The sequence below is a fragment of the Odontomachus brunneus genome, unplaced genomic scaffold (genome assembly GCF_010583005.1).
Source record: "Odontomachus brunneus isolate Ranch 3 - 2012 unplaced genomic scaffold, Obru_v1 Obru_scaffold_147, whole genome shotgun sequence".
Taxonomy (NCBI): domain Eukaryota; kingdom Metazoa; phylum Arthropoda; class Insecta; order Hymenoptera; family Formicidae; genus Odontomachus; species Odontomachus brunneus.
Genome location: NW_022639597.1, coordinates 288,558 through 307,971, shown reverse-complemented (window position 1 = coordinate 307,971; position 19,414 = coordinate 288,558). Strand labels below are relative to the sequence as shown.

The 19,414-nt window shown below is 47.1% G+C and overlaps 1 protein-coding gene across 20 annotated transcripts in view; it reads left to right on the top strand.

Moving 5' to 3' along the window:
- Positions 1 to 19,414, top strand: part of LOC116850500 (CUGBP Elav-like family member 2) — a 561,960-nt gene that overhangs the window by 317,164 nt on the left and 225,382 nt on the right. The window contains exons 1-2 of one of the 20 annotated variants that reach the window (XM_032828846.1): positions 12,169 to 12,638; positions 13,663 to 13,881. The exons of the other annotated variants lie outside the window; for them this stretch is intronic. Of the exons in view, the coding sequence (XP_032684737.1) occupies positions 13,700 to 13,881 (182 nt within the window). The 5' untranslated portion in view covers positions 12,169 to 12,638; positions 13,663 to 13,699. Of the gene's footprint in view, positions 1 to 12,168; positions 12,639 to 13,662; positions 13,882 to 19,414 lie in introns of those variants that run through there. 20 annotated transcript variants of the gene reach the window in all.

Sequence of the window (19,414 nt, the reverse complement as noted above, 5' to 3'; positions counted from 1 at the left end):
CTCTACGTTATACGAGAGAGACACGCTGTCCTCGGGGCATCTCGTTGAAGTGCGGCAACCCCGCCGACGCAATTTGTCTCCTTCGTATGGGCGTAACGATGATTCATTTTGTCGCTGATACGACATTCACGGGAGAATCTTACAACTTTGCGCGCGCGGCGTGACGTAAATGTCGCGGGAAGGATTACACTCAAGATTGGTACAGATATCGGCCGGGCCGAGCTGTGCGGTATCTTTTAATCCGAATAGATAACGCTCTCCCGTTTAATTTCCTCCCGAGATTGTTATCCATAGCTACCGAGAGATGTTAATCCAAGCACGGGGGTAGAAATACCCGTGATTTCTCAAGCGACTCACACACGCGCGCCTACGCACGCGCACACATTAATCTCAGCGAAAATCGCTGATGACCACTTTTATAAAATTTTTATGAATTTCATATGTTTTTTCCGCGCATTGGCCGACGCAAAGGAATGAACGTCGGTTCGCACGGGCCTTTCGTCTCGCCTCTAGTTTCGTCGTAGGAGCGTCTTCTCCTTCGGAGACACAATTCGCGCTTACCCCGGGACACGGTTTCCTTAAATAATCGCAGGGATACAAAGCCGCTCTCCGGCGGCGTTGCTCACGGAGTAATATATATGGCGTAATGGATATTAATTAGAGTGTATTTTAATAGAGGAACAATTAAGAAAGTGGGTCGCGCGACCGGCGCAAGAAGGGCAGAGTGAGGGCAAGAGAAGGAGAGAGAGAGAGAGAGTGTGTGGCAACGACCATGATTTACGCCACGAGGGAAGAAGGATCGCACGCAGGAGTTTTACACTGTAGGTTCCATTATCTGTCTTCAGCGGCATAATAGAAGCTCCTCTAATTAGAATGTGCCGCGCCGTGCTTTTGTCCCCGGAAAAAAAAGAAGAAGAAGGCAGGCATGAGAGAGAGGTAGGTAGAGACGCAAACGGAAGGAAGGAAGGAAAGGAGAGTGTTCTCTCTCTCTTTCTTTCTCCCTCTCATCTCTTCGCCGCTCGACCGACCGATTTATCTCCGTTTCATCTTCCACATCCCCGTATCTCTTCTTCTTCTTCTTTTTTTCTCAAATCATAAAGTTTCCCCGACTTTCCCGCGGTGATTCTTCTTCGGTGAGTGCTCGAAAAACCGCGCTCGCGCACCCCTCTGCCGCTGCGCGTCGTCCCGCGAGACGAACTATTTTCGACGTCTACGTAAGTTTTCGGCCACGATCTTTCCTGCAACGTACGTATGTGTGCACAGGTATATACACACACACACAGATACGTACATAGACCCACCCCCTCCTGGCCCTCTATAATAAGATACACGGATGTAATTTAACTCGGGGCTCTTCTATAAGAGGACATAAATTTCGAAAGTTCCCGCGGCCCAGAAGCCACTTTCGTTCCACCCTACTAATTATGACGTGAGATTTATACCGCGGCCATTAAGACTTATCCGTACAAATAAGTATGACTTTGCCCGGGGAATAAATTACTCGATTTATCTTGCGTTCGGTTTATTACGCGCGAAACAAGTGCGGCGGCGGCTGCTGCGAAATATCGAGCCGGCGTGCAAACGAATCTTACACCCGGCACCCCCGCGATATTTCGTTATTCATGGGCTTTCTTCGATCCATCATGCAGTTCGTATGAGGAGCCGAAGCGCGGCAAGGCGGTTGGCGAATGAAATATTCAGTCGAGAAACAAATCATCCTCTCGCAGCGAGAGAGAGAGAGAGAGAGAGAGAGACTCGTAACCGCGTGTCCCATCTTGAAACCAGATTCTTCGGTTGCGCGCGACAGCTTCGCGGATACTCCTTCGCGTGGTTGACACAGGTACGCAATCATCATTATGAGGTCGTTGCCGATGACGTCCCGACTGACTCGTGGGCTTTCGTCGTATTTCGAGAGACCAATCGATATCGAATTATGCGCGCCTCGGCGCCGTCTTTAAGTTAAACATCTCCGCCGGCCAGGCAGCTTCCGCACCTCGGCGGATAAAATCCCTCAAGAGACGGAGTAAAAGGAGGTGCACAGCGCGAAGGATACGAGACGATGAGAGAGGATCTCTATCTGCCTCGAAGAAGGGGCCGACGAACGAGCGAAAACATTTGAATGGAAGTGTCTTGGGGTCGTCGTTCCTCCATGCACTTTCCGGTGCCGTCCAACGAGGAAAGAGAGAGAGAGAGAGAGGGAGGGGAAGAGAGAGAGAGAGAGAGAGAGAGAGTGGCCCGATACCCGACCGTCTGGGGGTAAATTAAGACGGAGGGGGATTGAAACTTTAATTGCGTGTACTTCGGATCCGATCGAGCCCCCGGCATCGGGACGGAAGGTGGAGGTGGGGACGATCGAACGTTTACAGTCTCGATCTAAATCGGGGTGAGTCCTCAGGCCGACGATAAGATCCGGCAGCGAAGAAGCGCGCGGAGGTAACTGTAAGAGAAGCTGTAGGCAACCCGGAGGAGAACGTTCGATCGTATTCAATGAAAAGCGAAGAGACGGACGGCAAGGAGGCAAGGAGAGAGTCGCGGGGGATGAAGGAGGTGCGGAGACGACGGCGACGACCGACGACGACGACGACGGCGGCGGCGGCGGCGACGGTGTCCGGAGCGGAATAGAAAGAACGGAGCCAGAATTATGCAGATACCGGATATCCGATGTAGGTAGTCGGGTATTCTTCTCCGGGCCGGTCCTTTAGCCAATAGACATCTGGGATTTCCTGAATTGAATGTAAATTACCTTTTGCTCCGTTCGCGAAACGGATCTATCGTTAAGCCCCTGCAAATAAGGGGGCACCTACCGAGACTCCTCCCGCTTCCCGTCTTCACCGTCGTGCCGTACGACTACGAAGACGGTCTTGCCTTTTTTCGCAGCAGCAAGAGCGCGAATTGCTCGCCGGCGAAGTGAGGAAGACAGTGGCCGCCGTTGTCGTCGTTGTCTTCGACAACGACTAGGAGAAGGAGAAAGGGAGATGGCGGACCGAGACCTACTTGGCAAGCGGGAAAAACGGAGAAAAACCCCCGACCTCTGCGCCAGCAGTTACCTTCGTGTCACGTCGAACGTGCCGACGACCCGCTACTGCTGCCGCTACCGCGCGAACGTTCGGTCGGAGGGCCGGCGGGTGGTGGCGTACATTAATTTTCCTACGTTGCGGCAGCAGTGGAATCGAATTTGCGCGGCATTGTACGGTAATCGGATTTACTTAATGCACGAAACGACGCGTGATTAAACGGCCGCGCGTGATACCCGCGGAGTCGCGGCCGAACGGCCGGATCGTGCCTAATTGCAGTCGGCGCAAGACCGCGAGGATAAATATTGTTTTTTCCCTGCTGAAACGAGAGCGGGGAACGCGAGGGATAGAGAGAAAGAGAATAAGAGAGAGAGAGAGAGAAAGAGACAGAAAGAGGGTGATGGGCGTGGGAGAGACAGAAAGAGCAGAGAAAAAGTTTCGAGAAATTCGCGAGAAATTGCAAGATCACTCTTTGATGCCGCGCGTCCACCGATCGCGCTCGCAAACGTAACGTATGCAAATCGATCGATCATCGTCGGCGAGAAGAGCAGTCCCGTGCACGCCGCGCGTTTATGCACCGAGCAAATTAATTGGTCTACACCGACCGCTACATATCACTCGCATTTACATAAGCGCGGACGCGAACGAGCGGGCTGTGCGAACCCGCGGCCGCGTTTCCTGCGTCAATTTCGTTATTACTTGAGTGCCCGGCGGTCCGTCCGACCCCCGCAATTTCACACCACCCCGCCGTCCCCTTCCCGTCCGGCCGCACGGCCGCCCTATCGAAAAGACCGGACCGGTTCAGACGGGCGTTAGTAATGTGTGCGAGCGCGATGAAATGCAAACAGGCGCAATATTATTCATTGTTCGCCGGCTTTACACGTACCGGGCTTTGCCGCGGTGCGCGCCGCGCCGCGTCGCGCTGCGCTGCGCCGCACGGCACGGCAGGGCCGAATACCGCCAGGGACGAATCTATTTGCTTTACGACTCGAAAACGTCCGCGTCGTAATTAATCGAATGCGTTTGTGTCCTCCCTCCCATCTCCCTCCCCGCCGAGAGTCGTGCCGTCTTTTTTCGCGTTGATACCCTGCGCGAAATGCGTCCCCGCTATCGCGTCGTGCAAATACGAAGGGTTTTGCCGTATAACCGCACTCGCTTTCACCGCCGCGTTACGGTATCTGCAACATTTACGAAAGTGCATTGTGTAGAGGATCCGACTCTGTTCCGCGTCTCTCTCGCTTGATCTCGATCTCGAAACGTCGTATATCATACGCGTAACGAGGTACCGAACGTTCTCTCCAAGAAGCGCTGAAATATTAATACTTTACGGCATTGCGCTTGTGTGGTAGCATACTCTGAGATATCTTTAGCTTTCTCTCTCTCTCTCCCTCTCCCTCTTCCTCCCTCCTCTCTCTCTCTCTCTTTTTCTCTCGTGCATATTGTATTGTATTATCTGATATTATCTTAGAGTCTCAACGCGCACTATATTGTCAATAACGTCCCGATGTAACCCGAGCTTTCCACTTTGTTGCAATGTTTATCGATACGTAACTGGAGCACCAACATGCACTTCATTCACGACTTGATGAAGTCTCCATGGGCCTATCGGGATAAATCGATCGTTTATAGCGGGGCGTCCGAGTGTGAAATATTCCCCGGTTGTTCAACCCAGAGCGCGCATTTTCGTTTCGAAATGTGCAATAATAATAATTTACAATATTACATACTACTATATATAATTTTTATATTTATATATAATAGCCTTGTGTGTATATATAATAATGGATGTATAATATATGTAATTATAATAATAAATAAGTTTAATGCGCGCGCGGCGGAGTGCGCGTAACGCGAATGCGCGACGAGAAATATCGAGCTCCGAAACCTCGCGATTTCGCTCGAGGTCCCGTTACATTGTGCACAAACTCCGTTGTAATTATGCAACAGTCCACCGCAGTTCCGTAATAAGCCGGAGTTTGCGTGTCACCGCGCGTTTCGAAATGATCAACCACGGTCTAGTTACACCCTCCCGCGGACCGGCAAAATTCACCGACGTTGTGCGCTTTGTCGCTGTCTGCTTCCCTCCGCGCCGTTCTTTGTTCATTTTGCGATCGTTTCCTCGCGATGATGCACGTAACGAAACGTCGCCGTTCGCTTGCTCGTTCACTCGTCGACTTCCTCTGGAATAGCCTTCGAATATTAACACGACCGATCGAACATATAGGCCCGAGGTACTCAAGGCCGCGCGCTGCATTATTTCACAGGGCAACAATTGAATCGCGCCCGTAATTATGTAACCGTCCGTGGTAGTCCGATGTGTAACGAGCACGGGTTGGCGTGTCGCCGCGCGCGCACGGAATGATTACTATTCTATGATTCCATTCATTATACAATAAATCAGGTGCTGCATATTCCAGAAGGAACGCGCGGCGCGCGACGGCGCATAAGCGCGGTAAATAATTAGTCGGCGAATTTAGCGGAAATTTACAGCCTATCTAACTTTGTTACGGTCCCCGCGGCGCGCGTTGGATCGCGGCCTAAACAGCGAGATTGCTTCATTCGCCTCTTTCGCGTGTATTATCCTTTCCAAGAAAGGAGAGGAAAAAGAAGGAGGAGAACCAGGTCAGTGCGTGATCGAAAAGTTAAAGTTGTATTGTATACGCGGAGAGAATTTTATGGTAAAATTACTACGGAATTTTTTTGAAGGAAAAAGTGGATCGACATTCTGCAGTAAATGATTTTCCTATTCATTTCACGCGTGCATTGAGAGAGAAGAAATATCTAACGAATAAAAAATATTTATTCGGTGGGTACTAATAACATATTTACTTGCACTAACACAAAGTATCTTTTAAATATGAGAATATTTTCTTAAAACTTCAGCTTTTTATGAAAGCGTTTGTTGGTTCTACTTGTGAATATAAAACAATTTAGATTTAAATACGAGGGTAGGGTGAAAAGTTCCAGGCCTCACGTATAGATAACTCTACTATGTTTAATAGTGTTGCATGATTTCATTCTTCATATGCTTGTATTTTAAAGTTCGAGTGAATAAATTGTTCAGTACTGGTTTGATAGCTCGCCAAAGTAAACGCCTCAAGCATTGTTTGTAAAAATAGAAAAAGTGAAAATTCGTGCCGTGATTAAGCTAAAATCAATGAATTAAAGTTTGAATTGCTTGCCTATCCACCATACTCGTCAGATTTAGCTCCAAGCGACTTCTATCTCTTTTCCAACTTCAAAAAATAGCTCGGTGGAAAAAGATTTTCGATGAAATCAACTGTAAATGGCTATTTTGGACCTTGACAAATCAACCTGTCAGTTTGACATAATCGCTTTTAGAATATCGTTGGGGAAATATATCACGCTAAATGGAGATTATGTTGAGAAATAAATGAAAATCAATCCCAAAAATTTTGTTTTCTTATTCAGGCTCGAAACTTTTCAACCTACCCTTGTATGTTATTAGTCCCCGTCGGATAAATATCTTTTTATTTTTTAGATATTTTTTCTCTCAGTGTGCTATTCGTATTTTAGAATTTGAAATGTGCTATTTTAAAAAATTTGCTACGTTTCTAGTGAAATTCTTGATGTTCTTTAACAAGACCGATATAATAGTCAGTCTATTTTCTCGCTCTACTAGAAACGTGATAAAATTGAAAAGAATTTACATTTTTTATGAAAAAAGCTATATATAATATTCTTTTCATGTAGTCGGTGGATGGCAAGTTGCGGCACTTTTATTTCAGTGAATTTCAAAACGCATCCTGTATCCAATAGAGAATATATTTTTGCAGAATTAGTAAAAATAATTTCTCCATTGGACGCCGGATGCATTCTAAAATTTATCAAGGTAAAAAATGTTGCACACGCTTCCTCTCGTTGACCGTTCCCAACGACTTTCCAATTACAACTCATGCCTGATTTCACATTTCGCGCTCGTCGTTTAATAACAATGCACCGCGGTGGACAGTTTGCAGGAGGAATGAAACCGCACTGTCGGAAAGTTAATTGACCGAAACAGGCGACAGTTCCCAACTCTCTCGATCATGGCGGTTGAAACGAGACTGAACATTGTCGCGTGAAAATGATAGTTCGATTCACGATATTTCAGTCGCCCCCTTCCGCGCTCCAGCGATCATATCTCGCTCGGGGCGTGTTGTCTTTCTTCAGATCGTAGTCGGGTTGTCTCTCGCGGGATACGGAAAGAAAATTCTACTCGTCACTGATAATGTCGGGCGGACGCGACGCGCAGGCCAATGTTAATGGGCCGTGTTCCCGCGGCCCCTTCGGCAAAACGGTATCGCGTCTGCGAAACTTTTCCTCGAGCCAATTTTACGTTCGCCCTTTGGCGACGCAGCATCCTTTGTAACGAGTTGGCTCGCGACAAGCGCGACGGTGGACAGGAAAATAGTCGACCGGGCGAAAGAAAAAAGTGCAAGAGCGAAAAAGGTGATGAAGGGCGGGAATAGGAGGAGGAGGAGGAGGAGGAGGGATCCTCGGAAAGGAGGATCCTCGCTAGCTCTAAGGCCGCAATTCTAAATTAGCGCTCGGGCCAGCGCAGTCTGTTGTACGGCCGAAGGGCTCTCGCTGAACTTACGTGCAAAAAGCGGATCCCCATCGTCGGCGGATGCGATGTCCTTCCATCATTCCCCGACCGGGGAGAATGCGTCTCGCCTTCTTCCCGTTGCTCGATGCCCGCGTTGTTCCCCATCCGGTTCCGGTGTTTTAGCTTCCCCATCGCCGACAGGCACAAAAATCCACCGTTCCAAAGAGGGAGATACGATAATTAAGTAAAAGCCTGACGACCGCGAACATTCGTTTTTTCCTCCTTCTCTTTCGCTTTTTCTTACTTCCTCAAACGTTTACGACGGATTTCTTCGGTCGTGCAGATATTAAACCGATACACGCGATTGCCGGGGCGTGCAATTTTAACGATGAAAATTCTCCTCCGTCACATTGTATCGCTTTATGTAAGGATAATTCAATTAAGGCCACAGCGCGACTCATGGAGAGCCGAGTTCGAGAAGAGCATACATCCACTGCGGACACGACGTCTCATTTTGTGTAATGAAAACGTCCTATAACCCCCTTATTTCGCTTTCGAGCACCGTCGAGAACTTTACCAAAGAAGAAGAAGAAGAAGAAGAAGTTAAGAAGTCAAGTGCGCGCCGCGCGTAATGCCTAAAAACTGAAGCGGGAGAATGTCGTATTACGTACGTCGAGACCCAGTTCGCCGAGAGGCGAAGCTGTGCTTCGGTAAGAGGGACGAAATAAGGAGCAAAGGAGAGGCGGAGGAAGAGATCGCATACTTCGGTCGCCCGCTTCCGCCTCTCGTTTAACTGTTGAACCCTCGGAGTTTATTCCCGCGCCTCGACGTTCTCTCTTCTTTTTTTTTTTTTCTTTCCACGCGGAAGTACCGGACTGCGGAAATTACTCGCGGAAAAGCGAAGGGGTAGTTGCGTCGCTACTTTTTGCAGGTGGTGTTTGCGTGTGTGCAAATATTTCGCAGTAATTAATCCTCAAGTACGCGTCCAGCGCTATTTCACGCGACCATCTGCCTGTTCGATCGAGCGATTATCTTATTCGCATTATCTCAACGACTTCGAAATACCACTGGCGTAATGCGTGCACTATGAAAAAATTTGCATGCAATTTTTTATGCAAACGACGGCGCGTTGTTGGCGTTCGCTTTGTCTCCTCTCTGCGGCACGAAAATTAAATTCCTTCCAGCGTCCTTATTTGAATCCGCGCGTTTCTTTCCGCCGTGCTCCTTTAGAACGCGAAATGTAAGCGCGCTCGTTTCCAATGCGACTTTATTGTTAACGCCCGCGCGCCCGTAATTATTTATAATGACGACACTCTTCCGACTCTGGCTTGCCGACACGCTTGTCGCGTCCGAGAAGAACGATATGTACTCAAGTTGAAAGTTTGATTCTGCAATTAATTCTGCAAATTCTGTCAAACTTGAAGGACTAGTGAAGAATCTCAATGCATAATACTGTACAGATTATTGTCCTACCTTGATGTTTGCAAACAGTGTCACTTACTGTTGTTTCTTCTATGTTGAGTCTTGCAGAAAGACTTATTTCAGGATTATCTAAAATTTTATTATCTCGATTTTATTGTATACTTGTATTTGATATTAAATCTCAATTTCGATGAGCAATATAATAATCGTACAATTATAGATTGAATCATGCATTCAACTGCAGACAGAATATATGAGACAGAGAGCACATAAGATAAACAAATATTAAATAATTTAATAAAGATTAAAGTATGGATAAATCAACAAAATAACATTTTTATTCTTATAATCTCTCTTTTTCTTTCTTCGCCGTTGGAAACCTCGATGGAATTCGGAGTTCTTAAAAGAGCTGGTAAAAGAAGCTGTAAAGACACAGATAACAGTTATGTACCCAATAATGCTGTTTATCAATAGAGATTTCAATTTCGATTTGGTGTAACAGTGATAAACATAAGCGAAAGGAAAGCGTCGGGAAATGTTAACAAGACGGGACTTGCGATCCAGGTAGCATTATTAGATGTAAAAATTAGCAGTTGCAAAATTTATACTATATTCTATATTCTAAAGCCGGTATTCATAGTTACAAATTATGTTTAATTTTTTATTGGGAGCATGATTAATATTCAGATTAATTTTCTTCCACTATTATTCGGCTGTGTTTAAAACAATATTTCTTGTTGCATAAAATAAATGCAGATACAAGTTGAATAATTGAAGATTCATGAGACTAATTCTTTGTCAAACGATGGCAAACTATGAATGCCGGCCTAACTTTCAACTCGGATATCTCTTTATTCTCAGTAAGTTCGTCAAACACCCGTTAAAATCGAAACATTCCGTAACTTGACACACCTGGAAAATATCTGATGTATGTCGCTATGTACCCGCATCCCGGCAAGCAGCATTTTTTAGCCTTCGGCTGCTACGTCGCGGCACTTCAGATTTTCCCTTATGGCACTGACACTGACACTCGGGCAGATATGATTCGATTGTTAATTAACATGACGAGAGCCCGATTAAATATTTCAAAAGTCCACGGAAATGATAACTGAAACACTGACACGCATACGCGTCGCGATGTGTACCCATCGACTCGAACGCAATGATTAAGTTATGGAAAGGACATGAAGCAAAAAATTAAAATTGTACCCCACTTTTCTCCAACCGTTGTCGACAGTTAAGTGACATGTACACTCAGTCCGTGGTTGCTTTACTATCGATAGATCGATAGTTACCGAAAGTATCCGACCAGTCGCATGCGTATGTAGTTATACATCTGTTGTTTCGCTGATAACCATTGTCGAATAATTCAAAAAGCGGAAATGTGTTTTCTGGATTAATTAACAGTGAAGTGAGAAACGCGTAGCTAGAAACGAATGTGACTGGTCGACAATTTTTCAGTAACTGTCGAGTTATCGAATGGTAAGATGTTCACGAAACTTACACTCTTTGCTAACAGATCCGAATTTTGGGCAGTAATATCGGTCTGTAACGAGACAGAGAGAGAGAGAGAGAGAGAGAGAGAGAGAGAGAGAGAGAGATTCCCTACAAAGTACATCCTTGTCAGGCCGCGACACCGATCACATTTTGGCGCGCATTTTCGGCGTAGATCAACAGTTGCATGGCCATCTTATCATCGATATTTTCTATTGGTCTAATTTTTCAAGTTTGGTGAAATTTGTGGGATTAATATAGAGGCGTATTAGAAATTTCGATTTTTTAGATAATGACACGCAAAAGATGTGACGCAGAGGATCGTGATTTTAACGAAAACGTTGATGGGTAGCAACGGGCAATTCAACTCGCGTCGAGAAATACTTTTTGACAGACGGAATAAGGTAGCGGAGAAATATGTGCCTATGGCGTCAAGAGACGGTGGTTATTCAGAATGAAATATGACGCGGGGTGGTTGGTCGACACAATGCCGAACGCGGGCTGCGAAGAGATTATGTGTCCGTGGAAAAACTAGCTCTCTCTCCCTCTCTCTTTCCTTCACCGGTAAATAAGATCCTCCGCGTTCTGCCACTTGCTCCTCAGTACTTGAATCCAACTCCCGAGCCTTCGCTCGCTCGTTCCCATCTCCTCCGAGAAACGAGTCCGAGAGATGTTGCTTACTTCGCGAAGGTGGAAAGCGCCTTTTTGTGCCTCTTAAGCTCGGGCTACGCTTTTCTCGCCTCGGTGCTCCGAACGGAATATCAGTTTACGCGCGGAACCTCCTCGACGCCGCTACCGCCGTCGCCGCTTCTTCTTCTCGCTCCTCGAGGCAGCTTTGTAGTGGAATATGGCCGCTCACTCGTGCCGATCTCCTAGAGATTCTTCCACCATGTTCGCGGGACGCGAGGGCATATCCGATATCGGCGCCAATAAAAACTGCGAGTGTTTCGGTTCCACTTTTGCGCGCCCGTCGATAAATTACGCTCGAGTAAGGATGCTTTACGATGGCACGATACGACACAAGTATCGGTACTTGGCTCGCGATATCGATTACTCCTGTATCCTTCAGCGCGACGCTACTAAACACATTGTCTTTCCCGGGCCTTGGAACTCTCTCTTTTCTCTCTTCATCGTCTATTTCGTTCATTTTCGTCGACTGTTTTGATGCCGAGGACGCGGCGTATCACATTGCGGATGTTATTTTACACAAAAGGAAAGAAGAATCTGCGAAATTTGCGAGTTGGTAACTCTGCTCGCGACAAGTTCTATAGTTAAAATATCTTTCACATAAACGTGACGAAAGAGGTTAAAAAAGATTGCATCTTTTATATTCCACCTCAAATCTGTGTATAATAAAATAGATTTTATCGCTGTTTTATCCCCCTTTTCCAAACGCTCCGCGTGCGCTTTCGATTTATCTTCTATATCTCGATATATTACATTCGTTAATCGAAACAAAAATGTTTATTACCGTTCCAGAGGTATCGCCGATTTATCGATAATATCTTCGTGGGTAAGCACGCGCGTTGTGCGTGATTCGTTAATGAATCGAAAAGAGAAATTTAAGACAGATTTAAACCTTCTCTCTCTCTCTCTCTCTCTCTCTCTCTCTCTCTATATATATATATATATATATATATATATATGAAATATTTTTTCTTGTATGAAATATATAAATATAATTTTTTTTCCAGTATATAAAAATATCCGTAAAATCGAAGAGCTCTGCATTTCTTCTACTGTAATTTTTCCATGACGTTTCTTCTTTTTCTCTCTTCTCTGATTTCACGAAAAAGAGGAACTCACCCAACGGTGTTACCTAGACGCTACCTGTAACATTAAAAGCTATTTGTGTCGAACGTTATTGAGAATGTTTATGTTTATGTGCTATCGCGGTCTCATCCACGGTTCTTAGTCGGCAGTATCGCGCTTCGTCGCGATTTGCGCTCCTCGAGCGCACACAAGCTTGCCACAGTCGAATTCGCGCCGCGAACCGAGACGTACACACTTTCGAACGGCTCAAGCCTCGCGACACATCCGCCGTACTCTCTGTGTATATCGTCTTCATTTCTCGAGCGTCGTTCGATCGTCCCGAATTCTATCACGAGATTCGTGCGTTCGCACCGGACGGCCCAGACATCGCCAGTCGACTGCTCACGGTAAATAGAAAACGTATTTGAAAACGTAAAGCCCCACGTCCAAAGCTCGTTCGGCTTACCGTGTCGACTTTCCCGGAGCTCGCCGCGCGGTCGCCACCGCTTATTTGCGACCGCTTCGTTAATGCACCGTATACGCGCGGTATCTGAGAATAACATCTCGCGATCATCGAGAGCAGCACGGTCCCGTTCCGCCGTGAGCAATAATAACTTGTCCCCTTATTCCGCAGTAACTCGACTTTACGGACGACGGGCTCGATCGCTGACACTAATGATGTTTCCGATAATTGAAGTGTAACACTTTGGAAAAATTTCACGCGCGGCAAAGTCGGCGCTTGTGCCCGATAAATTTGTATTATCGTCGAGTTTACGGAGCTTTCGCTCATGCCGGGAGCCCGAGACACGCGCGTATTAATCCTTCAGGCGTCCCCGTTTCTTCGCTCGGCTTGTTGCCTCGCGGTAGCTCGACGTCGCTTCAACGTAACATCTCGTCGGCAACGAGCGCGGCACCGAGGAAGTACGCGCAATAAGATCGCGAAATCCGTTTCTCGGCTACGAAGTGCTCTCTCTCTCTTTCTCTCTCTCTCTCTCTCTCTCTCTCTCTCTCTCTCTCTCTCGTTATCATTAACACGCGCGTATTGCCTCGATAATATTGATCGGTCGCGAAGGTCCTTTACGGCGGGCCGCGGCGACCTCAGCCGATATCGCATCGAGTGCGTTCGTCCGGATTAATTAAACGTAACAGGGCACTCTTTGTCTCCGATGAGGTTCGCCAGTTAATAAAATTTGAATTTCAAATTCCGTCGCGGCGAATCGGCCGGGGTGGCGAAACGAGCGTTGGACGGCGGCGGTTATCGGTGCCGTTGACCGGCATTAAATGTTTGCCGATTTTTCTCTCTTTACTCTGTCTCTCTCGCCTTCTCTTTCTTTCTCTCGCCTTTTCTTTCTCTCTCTCTCTCTCTCTCTCTCTCTCTCTCTCTCTCTCTCTCTCTTTCTCTTTCTTTATTCTCTATTGTATCGATTACAGCACACATTGTGTAATTCGGCAAAGGGTACCGATCGATATGTTCGAGCCGTGCGTGCAGACGTCAATTGCGCCGCGGAATGACGTCGAGTCGGAGACGATGCGACAGCAGCAGAAAATCATGCTAGACTACAAGTTATTCGCGAGCACGACGCTGCAGTTGGATCAAAACAACAACAGCAACAGCAACAACAATAATGGCGTTGTGCTAGTGCCTGATCGGTAAGAAGGAAAAGAGGACGGAGGTGAAAAAATCGTTGCGAAACTTTCATATGATCTCGCGGCCGAGTCGAAGTAAATAATAATAGCCGCAGCATGCAACAGATGGATGGGCGAGAAGGAAAATTGGTGGTGTGCGTTCCGCTTTTGTGCAACTCGATAATTCGATTAGTGGCGGTGGGAAGGGCAGGAGAGGGGCAGGTGGATTTTAAACAGCCTCTCGCGTACTATTTGATCGCTCGAATAGCGCGAGAACGAGATAATGACACGAGAATGTGCACGGCTAAGAAGACGAAGAAGATCGTCGCCCTCTCTCGTCGCGCACACGACTGTTGTTCAATCCCGCGATTCGGCGCGAGTAACGGCGATAGCGACAGCGAATCGATAGAGAAAAATAGCTAACGCTTCCCGCGCGTATTGATTTTTGCTTTATTTTACAATTGGGTCAAACAGATGCACACGCACACTACCGCGAATTGTAACGCGGCGAGCGCGGAGTACACGCATGCGAACGGGGCTAAAGGAAAAAAAAGAAATGAAAGAGGGTATTATACTTCGCGTATTTGCATTTTGATTTTCGTTCGTTTCTACAGTTGGATTAAAGCGCAACAGCGCGACGTCGACGCGCGCGCGCGTGACGTGTAGAAATCGGCGAAGCGAGGAAAAAAACGGTTACTGTTTTTCGTACTTGCGCTTGCCGATTTTTATCCAATTTAATTTCAATTTGAAACTGCGTTTCGTTCATTTGCTGACACGGGTGCGATTAAACGCGGTGGATTTCGCGCGGCGAATTTTTATTGTCCCCCCGCCGTCCCGCGACTCGCGCTTGATCAAAATGTAACACCTTACGGAATCCGGTAATTGGAACGGGCGATTGTTCCGGAATGTTTGGCTTCGCCTCGGTGTTCGTGCGCGCGCGTTTGCGTGAAGGAAGAGAGGCTGTTTACTTCTCTCCTAGGAAAGGTGATACACGCGTACACAGCCGGGCAAAAACCGCTCTATGTGTATTCGCACAGCGGTCGGGCTGCCGCACGCTCGGCGTTCGGAAATTGTCCCGTGTACACGTGACAGACGTCTCCCGAATAATTTGCACGATCCGCTCGTTTCTCGGCCGAGTTAATGACTCTTTAGTTATTAAAACGAGCGATTCAACGAGCGAGATCATCTCTCTCTGTGCACAGCGCGATCAAAAAGAAGGGAGAACCGAAACTATACCGAAACTATATCGCACTCAACACGTTGTGTGTTCCTTTCCGATGAAACTTATTTATCTCGCTCTGGCGAGGTACATTTCAACGAAAGAGTGGTTACGAGATAAAGGACTTAATGCAAAAATGCATCAATAAGCGAAGGAGATAATTAATAATTAATAAAGGAGGCAAGCTCGCCTAAGTTTTCCGCTCTTACCGAGTTCGTTTGAGAGAATCGATTATAAAGGCAACTTTCGCGCTCAGCTCTTTTCCTCGCTCAGCTCTTTTTAATTGGTTGCCCGCCCAGCATCGTGCCCCCTTTAGCCAATTAGTACGTCGCAAAAAAATGCCGCGATATCTTCCCGTCGGGGAATTTTTCATCGGCATTTTTTTTACAATGCAAATTTTTAATCGACTCGCTTTCCTCACCAGCATGAGTATATCGCGCACGTTTATACAACTTTTGATATAAAAAAAAATTATCCCCTTTCGTATTTTAAGTTCGGCGATACGTTTGTTATCAGTTAAATGGAAACATTTTGAAACACAGTGCTCAAAATGAATGCTTTCGATTGTTTCGAGCGTCTGTGTTTGCGTTTTGTTTTATTTAACATCTCCTAGTTTTATTTTGACGTGCGGCGCGTATAAACAGGACGCCTTATTAAAAACGAGGGCGGAAAGCGTGAGCGGACCGACACGCAATTCAATTAACCGTTTCGCGCGAGCTCCACGTTCTAAATCGATTATTCAATTTTCACAATGCTCCTCGCTATAGCGTTTGTGATTCGTGACGTGAAAATAAGTCAACAAAAAGGAGGGCCGCGCAAAGAGCACAATTGTTCTTGCCCGTGGAACACGTCCGTTTCATTTTCAACGTTTTTCGCCCTTTGTGCCTCACGATAGTATCCTCCTTCATCTTCTTCTGGTATCCGTTTCCCCAGCGCACTGTGTCAGAATTAAACACTTGGCGGCAGACATTCTGGTCCGCCGAACGAATCATCCCTCCAAGGGCTGCGAGCAAGGAATATGCATATAACGCCGGCTGCCGTTAAGTGTTCCGTCCTCTCTTTCTCTCTCATGCACCATCTCTGCTCTGATGGTGGTGGCAGAGGAGTCGTGAGCAAGAGTCGTTAAAGAGTTTCGCGCCATCGAGTTTTGGTCGACTTTCTCTGTCTCCCTTCTCTCGTTCCGTCATTTGGTTCTTATCTCTCTCTTTCTCTCTCTCTCTCTCTCTCTCTCTCTCTCTCTCACACACACACACACACCACACACGCGCGCACACATACACACACACACACACACACTTTCGCTGTCTCCGAAGCTCGCTTACATTAACGAAGTTGCGACGGTAACAGACAGTAACCTGTCGAGGCTGCAGGCGCACCTATCAGTTTGATTATCTTCCATTTAACACTATCGTGTTGTCTAAAAGGCAACGGAGTGGATAAAACGAGGACAAGAAGGAGACACAAAGAGAGAAGGAGCGAACGAGCGAGCTCGCGCACCAGGACGGAAGGTTGACGGAGGGCTTTCCCGCGGATTACTTTCGTGACCAAAATTGCAAAGAGAAAGTTTTTCTTCGGCGCGCGGTTATATACATTTCGATCTTCCCACGCTATACGCAGTAATATTAAAGTGCTCGTCAAACTTCGGAATTTCCGCTCGAGTGGAATCCATGAAATTGACTTGGATTTTTCAAGTTCGCGCTCTTGACCGGTGTTTGAGCTATTACGATACGATTTCCCGACGTTTCTTGGTTTTCTCAATTATCCCGTGGCGTCATGGACTCTCGGATCCGTCACGGAGAAGATACTTCTCGACTAGAAGTTTTAGTCCTAATCAGATGGGTTAGGGTGCCAAACATTTGTTTAGTTCGTGAGATAAGATAATGTTTTCGATGTTATCAATTGCTAAATAAAGTTTCAATTATTAATAATGCTTACCATTGATACCCTCTTTATTGTCATATTGTGTTACATGATCAGGACACGATATCACCTTGTACAAATTGGATAACTGCTGATTTGGGGGGTGATAACGACCATGAAATTAATTTCCAGTCTGTTTGAGGATACTTAAGTATCGATTAGCGCAGTAACTCGAAAGAACGGCGAGAAATGGTATCGGCACGCGAGACCGCGGCGCGATGCGTCAATCCGTTGCATGATCACCCCTTGATTGTCCGTTTAATTCGGTTATCCAGTGTCCGATAACGATCCGATATCCGCGCACATCGATACGTGTGTGCCATTATGCGCGCCGCAGAATTTTATTTTCTGTTAATTAGACCACGCACGCGGCCGGCCGATAACTTGAGACGAAAGCGCCCGTGCATATATTTAATCGGTTAATTATCAAGGGCGCGTGGGCGGTTTTCTCTTTCTCTCTCTCTCCCTCTTTCTCTTGCTCGCTCGCTCGCTCACTCTCGCGCACACGCCACGTTAACGAAGTTGTCGTCACCGCGATGAACTCGGAGGGTAGACCCGCAATATCAGTTTGGTTATCTCCTGTTTAACGCCATTGTGTCGTGGCGGGTAAAGGGCGATAACGAATCAGCGCGCCTATGCGCTGCTCTGTATATATGAATCTGTGTGTACGCGTGTATGTGTGTGTGTGTGTGTGTGTATGTGGGATGGGGGGAGGCGTGAGGGTATGTGAGGGTGCGAGAGCGGGCGAAGTCGGTGGAGGATGGTCCCGGGGACCGGCGGGAGGAGAGGGGAAAAACGGGACAATAGTGCTTGGGGCACTGTGAAGATCCAGTAATTGAATTACACTCCGATAACCGCTTATCGCGAGCCGCCTCCGCCCTCTCGCCGCGCGTCCTCGCAGCGGCAAAATAACTTTCGCTTATTGCGCGGCTCGGTCGGCCATCCGTTCTCCGGCAGGGCCGCATCGAGCGCAAATCCGCAGGGTTGCGTGCGTATCGCGAACACGCGCCGACGAGATAGACGGGAAATAGAAAATCCCATAACTGTGTTTCCTCTCCTCTCCCCATATCAAAAGAGAGAGAGAGAGAGAGAGAGAGAAAGAAAGGGAAGAGAATGTTAAAAAATAACGCGATGTGCAAATGTGGGACGTGGAACGTGCTTAAACGTTAAATAAATTTTCCATGAGAAGAGCCGTGCGTCGTGCGTGCGTTGCTCTTGGCTAATTTCTCTCTCGGCGCCTCCCCGCGTTTGCTTTTTCCCGGGCGCGCGGTTCTCCGTTACCTTCTTCATCCGGCCGATCCGGCAAGCCGGCTCGCAAAATAATTAGTTCGCTTACGAATCTCTCCGCTGGTATATATCGGCCAGACAGAGGGAGGAAATTAAATTCGTGCCCCTTGTATAATCCGTGCCGAATCGACTCGCTCCTTTGATTCCTTTGATTCAGCCGCGTTCTCTTCCGCGATTAATTATCGTCTGTAAATGCGCGAAGCGACCGCGCGCATCGCAACCGTACGGCGTGTGTCTTTCGCGACGTACACGAAACCGCGTCCTCGCACGTGCGCGCGGAATGTCTAATGAAGCTTTTTTGCCGAGCCCGCTATGTATCTCCGGTTGCGATGATGAAATCGTGGAAAGGAATTGCGGGAGGATGTGGAATTACCAGGAGCTCGTGCTGTGCTGCAGTAATGAAAATCCGCCATTGACGTGCGCGACGTAACGTTCCAATAATGTAGATATCGTCGTAATACCCCGAGATAATTAAAAAATAATTTATCTAATGTAATAAAAAAAGAAAGAAAGAAAACTCCAATTCGTGCGGACTCGCCGGCGCACACGTGCGGTTTTCATCTCATATAAATTCGCGTCTACTTAGAGAATTACGACAAAATATGTATGAAAGAATCGTAGAATATTGCGTTTAATTTCGATAAATTCGAGTCATTTTCAACCGCGTGTTTTATTTCCCGATGGGAAATTTAATTTCGAACTCATACGCGGGTATATTTAAAATATGAAAAAGATAAAATATCTTTTATGACAGATGTGATGAGAGTTCTGAGCAAATACTCGGTCGCGGCGGACACTTGATTCCGCGCAGGAGTATGCCGTGCCGCGCTCCTCTCTTTTTAATTTTGCTGCGGAAACGCTGCGCCGAACAACCAGGAGCGCAATTAAACGACATCTAGGGGGAAGGAAGAATGGGAAAGAGCGTGTGTCCGATTAAATTCGCGGTGGACAAAGTCGGCGGATAACCACCGACTTTAGCCTTCGACGATAATGCCACACTTAAATCGTCGCCGAGTTATACAATCCGGAAGAAGGAGCGTTTTGCAGCCGGCAGCGGCCCAGCCGAGCTCGAGGCACCGACTTCGTAGCGAATTCACCCTAAGCGTCATGAGTACGGCTAGAGAGGGCGAA